The sequence below is a fragment of the Lepidochelys kempii genome, chromosome 8 (assembly GCF_965140285.1).
Source record: "Lepidochelys kempii isolate rLepKem1 chromosome 8, rLepKem1.hap1, whole genome shotgun sequence".
In the NCBI taxonomy this organism is placed as follows: domain Eukaryota; kingdom Metazoa; phylum Chordata; order Testudines; family Cheloniidae; genus Lepidochelys; species Lepidochelys kempii.
This window is the reverse complement of record NC_136387.1, coordinates 38,957,168-38,962,974: the sequence shown is the minus strand read 5'-3', so window position 1 is coordinate 38,962,974 and position 5,807 is coordinate 38,957,168. Positions and strand designations below refer to the sequence as shown.

General features: G+C 53.8%; 1 protein-coding gene across 4 annotated transcripts in view; it reads right to left on the bottom strand.

The window, feature by feature from the left end:
* Positions 1-2: 2 nt before the first annotated feature.
* The window catches only part of RELL2 (RELT like 2), a 47,322-nt gene continuing 41,517 nt past the window's right edge, over positions 3-5,807 (bottom strand). For all 4 annotated transcript variants that reach the window (XM_073356176.2, XM_073356177.2, XM_073356180.2 and 1 more), the window contains exons 7-8: positions 3,476-3,518; positions 3-1,442 (exon numbers count right to left, since the gene is read on the bottom strand). In XM_073356176.2, the coding sequence (XP_073212277.1) occupies positions 3,477-3,518 (42 nt within the window). In that variant the 3' untranslated portion in view covers positions 3-1,442; position 3,476. The remainder of the gene's footprint in view (positions 1,443-3,475; positions 3,519-5,807) is intronic.

The window sequence follows — 5,807 nt, the reverse complement described above, 5'->3', positions numbered from 1 at the left end:
CGTGTGCTCAGCAGCTTTAATGGTTTCGGCTTGTCTATTTACAGTGGGGTTAAACACCAAAGCCAGGCCCCAGCAGCTGGGCTGTGCACTGTTCTGGTCACCACCAACACACTACGCTATAATACACACCAATGTAGCTACAGGGAAGCTGCTTCCTTCCTGCTCTGACCCCTTCTTCCTAGCTAGGCTGTGGAGAGCAGGCTGCTCCTGCCCCTCTGCTACAGCGCTGGGTAAAAGCCACTTCCACCCGGTCTGCCCCAGGCCATGGCCCAGGTCCCCTGCCATGGAGTCCTACAGCAGAGCTGGTCCAGGCAGCTCCCCTCTGCTCATTGGGCAGCAGCTGCTCAGAAGAGGAGATGGTGCCATTTGTGGCTCTGTCCTTGTGGAGAGACTGCTGTACCAGCTCTGCCAGTCCTTGGCTGGTGGTAGTCTGGGCAGTGCCCCCTGCCGGAGGTGATGACCGTCTGTCTCAGCTTGCTTTGGTGGGGCCACACACAGACAGACCCTGCCTGAGCTGCACCAGCTGCTGTGCTCTGCATGGCACTTAGCTCTCCAGGCAGGGGTTGGTGCAGACACACTGCTGCTGCCATGCTGGGCTTGGCTTGCTAGGGCTGCTCACAGCAGCCAGTGCTGGTCAGTGTGTGAATCCTTGCCCTGGGCTCGGCATAGGCTGCGCTATCCCAGCTCTGGCCCCTTTGCACTCACTAGCTGTCTCAGAATGGCAATTCCTTGGGGGCGCCCAGCCCTGGGCTGCTGGAGACAACGCGGGTTATGCTTGAAATGGCAGACGCTAGGAGAGGGCAGAGCGGTTCCTCCAAGGGGTGAGCTCCGAGCTCAGCACCACGAACGACTCAGAAGCACTGGGCCCTGGGTCACCCCTTGGGAGGGCAAGTGTCGCTGAAGCACCATGGCTGCGAGGTGGAGCTGGGACTGGAGCCCAGTGTCTATGGCTCAGTCCCTCGAGCCCCAGAGTGAAGCGCAGGGCTGAGCCAGTCCAAGTACCCCAGCTAGGCAGGGTCACAGAGCGGGCGTCCTGCCCAGTCAGCTGGTAGGAGCTGGGAAGATCTGTATAGCAGCAGGGTGCAGGTTGTGGAGCTGGGCCTGCCCAGCATGCCAACGCCAGGCTCATGGGGCTGGTGATTTCCTACCAGTGCCAGTCTGGCTGGGGGAGTGGAAGGGTTCCCCAGAGGGCCAAATGTGGGGTGTCCCCAGGGCATGGGGCAGCCTGCACTCTGAGGGGGGGCACAAGGGGGGGCTGGGAGCTCCGGTGACTTGCCGATGGGTATGAGTCTGTTGCCAAGTACAGTCGTTTGTTTAATGAAGCAGCGCATCCATGCGTCGCTCTGGCCATGCCAAGTGCAGTTTAGCTCTTCTGGGCCAGGGCTTGCCTCTATTGTCCCCACTCAGCTCCTCGCGCTGAGCCTGCCTTGGGTTGGCTGTGTCTGTGTGGGAGTGGAGAGAGTTGCAAGAGGAGAGAATGAAGACAAACGTGTCAGGTGTTGGCTGCAGACGGGCCCCTCTCCTCCCCAGGGCTGCCACTGGCCCTTCAGAAGCTGGAGTGCTGCTCTGGCTAGTGCTGGTTAAAGCTGGCACCTGAGAAACTCCCGGAGAGGCAGGACTGTCCTGGGCCATGTCCTGCCAGTCAGTGGGGAATTCCCAGGGTGCTCCCAGCTGTGAACCTGGATTCAATCCCCCTCCCAGCTTGGCCATCGCTCCCACCTATCCTGCTTCCTCTTGCTACTGGCACTGGGCCACCCATGCCAACCTTCATCTGACTCTTGTCTTGCCCTTTGGTTGGCAGGGCTCCTGCTCTATCAGAGAGAACAGTGGTGAGCAAAGCTGGGCTAGTGTCTGGCCCCTGCTGATCCATGTCAGGGTACTTCTCCCTCCGGCCCCCAGGCAACACCCTTCAAGAGCCTTGATTCTTTCCCAAGAAGGCTTAGAGCCAGCTGAGCCCTAGCCTTGCAAATCACACCAAGTTTCTGTAGGCCAGGATGTGGGGAGGAGAAATTCACTGCCCCCACACCTTGTAGCTCTCCGGCCTACTTTTCTCAGTGCTGCAAACACCAGTACCTCTGCTGGCTCCCCGGGTGCCCATGGGCAGGGTTGGGGGGAAAGCCCAAGGGCATGGCCCACACAGCAGGTCTACGAATCTGTGGGCACAGAGTGCCTGCAATAGGAGGGAATCGGTGGAGACAGGGATCTAGGAGAACAAGGCCCTGACAAGGGGAAGGGCTGGCAGGCACAGAGGCCCAGATCCTGAGATGTATTTAGGCTCCTAACTTCCATGGATTTCCCCATAAAATTGTGTCTCCAGGCAACGGAGTTTCCTGTCTGCTAAGTAATTTCCTTTAGCTTTGACCATCCCACCCGCCATGCTGATGGAGTGTTTGTGTTTGTGCTTGTGTTTGTGCTCTGCCTGGGCCCTGCCACGCATAGGCGTGTTCTGGGTTCCTATGCTGACACAGCTGTAAGGCTGCTATGGGGAAGGCACATGGGAACGGTGAGGACGGGGATTGACAGTGTAAAGGCAGAGAAGCCCCTTGTCTGCCTTGGCAATCTCAACCCAACACACACGCTCCCCTGCTGTCACCACCAAACACCCCCCTGCCCCCTCCATGAGGTAGTTCAGGATTCTTGTTCAGGACACCCTGCCCCAACTAGGCCTGGCTTGAGCCGCTGATGTGGTTCCTGCTGCCCTTATCTCATGGTTCAGGTGCCTCAGCAAGAAAGCGAACACAGGGATGTAAGAGGGACAGAGATAATGCAGCCCACTGCTGGCACCTCGCCTGCATCCAACCTGCACTGAGCCTCTGTCTCTATAGTGCGCAGCTCTGCTGGCTTCCAGCCAGAGGGATCCCAGCAACATTGGTTATGGCTTCCTCCCATCCCCAACACTTCACTTGCCACTGCACTGCAGCTGCCTCTGGAGTGACACGCAGCAGCCTCGCACAGGCATGGAGAATGCTGTGTCTGGCTGAAAATGCAGTGGCAGGTCGAGAGAAATAGAAGCTGGAATTGTGCCAGGAGGCTGCGACTGATTTTCCTACTCCTGAGAAAAGCACCAGGGCATCTTTAACCACCACAAGAGCATTACACCACCCCACTACAGCTAACTGAGGGCACTGGGGTCAGTGCTGCCCGAGGGAGATGTGTGCCTACTGCGTCAGCAATTCCATTTCTTGCCGCACCCGGGAATTCCTTGGAGCTCTCTTAACGCAGGTGTTTGCAAGGCCGGTGTTTGCAAGGCCAGGGCCTGCTCAGCATGTGACAGTCGTGAGACTCACAACCTGAGACAGCGTGGCTGCCCTTCGGCATTACATCTTGCATCACTGACACGTGTCCATACACAAACATGCGCACGCATGCAAACATGCACATGTGCACGCACACACGGACATATGCACAGACACGCACACACACGCACAAAGTCGGCTCTGGTCCCTGCTGCCAGTAGCTAGAAGGTGGCACTTACGTCACACCGTCACTCCTGGGTCGTGCGCCGCAGAGTTCTGCTCCTGAGGGAAAGGGAGACAGAAACATGAGAGACAAGACCAGAGAGCATTTTGTAGCTCTTGCTACACAAAGGAGATGGGGAGTGCTGCAGGTTAGGATGCGGGACGCTGGCAGAGCTGTGCAGGGGCCCCCTCGCCCTGAACAAGATGTGTCAAGAGTCAGGTGCAGCGGTGGCGCTGTGTGAGGACTAGTGCGATAAATTTGCCCACCAATGTACATGTAAGCAGGGTCTGAATGAATGCTTCCCTGACAGCTAGCTGAGAGGGGAAGAGACTTGGGTGTGTTTATGTGAATACAGTTTGCTCCTGCTCTGTTTACATATTCAGCAGAATACAGTGGTGTCAAACTGGTGTTGGGTACAAATCACTTTAGTACTGAATGCAAGGGTAGTGAAATATGGTTACCAATGTTGTAATTGTTGTACGAATGCAGGAAAACAGGACTGTGCTTAACCTGTCCCAAATGGGAGGGGGGGGGGGTCACTCTCACCTCTAAGAACCTTGTGAAAGCAGAGGCTTGAATGTCAGAGCCCTGTGAATGAGGGGTGTGTGCAGGGTTAGAGTCCTGGTATTGTGATCAGGAGGTGGAATGATCTTCCTGGGGGTTCTCTCTCCCCTGGCTTAACTTGTTCTTCCCCACTGTTCAAAGACTGGAGCTAAATAGGCTTCATTAGGAACCAATTTTGTTACTTTAATTGTTCAATCAGAGCTGAAACCAGCTGTGGTAGGACTGTGTTTCTGCTCTGCTTGCTAAGAGCTGAACATCATTGAGAGACTGATGTGCTGAGGTCACAGCAGAGAGGCAGAAGGTGACTGACAGTGAGCTGGTGAATGGGTGGCAGCAGAGAGGTGTGATGAGTGGCCAGCAGGGCCACAGCAGAGAGGCGCAATGCAGAGCGAGTAAGATGCCTCTTTCCACAAACACCCCAGTGTGGAAGGTGAACTCTGCAGATGCACCTCTGAACTCTGGGTCTGCACTGACCAAGAACAGCAACTGTGAGTGGGGTGCAGATAAGGGTCAGGCATGTGAAAAGGACTTTTGGGTTGTTGGGCAGAAACACTGCCCCATCTCCAGTGATTTTAGTTCATCGCAGGCAGGACAGAAATACAGTCCTACTACAACTGTTTTCAGCTCTGCTTGAGCAATTAAAATAACAAGAGGCTCCTAATAAAGCCTATTTAGCACCAGTCTTTGAACAGTGGGGAAGAACAGGTTAAGCCACTGTAGAGAGGACCCCGCAGGGAGGGAGTTATGCAGCCTCCTGACCATGATACCAGGACTCCTGTCCCCCACCCGCCTCTTATTTTCACAGAGCTCTGACATTCGAGCCTCTGCTTTCACGAGGTTCATTTAACTGAGGGTGCCGCCCCTCCCCATTTGGGACAGGTTAAGCATAGTCCTGCTTTCCTGTATTCCCACAACAATTACAACACTGGAAACCATATTTCACTACCCTTGCATTCAGTACTAAGATGATTTGTACCAAATACCAGTTTGACACCACTATATTCTGCTGAATACATAAACAGAGTACAAGCAAACTGTATTCACATAAAAAGAAAAGGAGTACTTGTGGCACCTTAGAGACTAATAAATTTGTTAGTCTCTAAGGTGCCACAAATACTCCTTTTCTTTTTACAAATACAGACTAACACGGCTGCTACTCTGAATCCTGTATTCACATAAACACACTCAAGTCTCTCCCTCTCTGCTCCCAGCTAGCTGTCAGGGAAGCATTCATTCAGACCCTGCTTACATACAAGCTCAACTGTGACCAGTGAGTGAAAGTGTGTAAAGTGTCACACTAACCTATTATCAGAATGGTAGCCTTGTTAGTCTGTATCCACAAAAACAATGAGGAGTCCTGTGGCACCTTAAGAGATTTATTCGGGCATAAGCTTTTGTGGGTAAAAAACCCACTTCTTCAGAGGCAACTAACATATAACATTTACTGTTGATGGGAAAAAGGTGCAAATGTGAGACATAAAAAAACCAAGTAAGTCCAAACAAAACATCCTCCTAGCAGTAGGGCTGTGCGAGCATCACGCCTGGTGAACTAGCAACGCGTGGTACCGAAAATCAATAAACCAAAATTGGTGTCTTGACAATTAGGCCTAATTAGTGAACAAAATATTGAGGGGACGGAATATTTCTCCCAACCCCCCCTCAAGAAAGGTCGTTTGTGGGGGGAAAGGCAGACGAAGCTGTCTGACAACAACTGCAGACTGTGAGGAAGGAAAGGCGCGAGCTTTATCCTCAAGGCTGCCACCTCCTCCCATCTCCTGGGACCC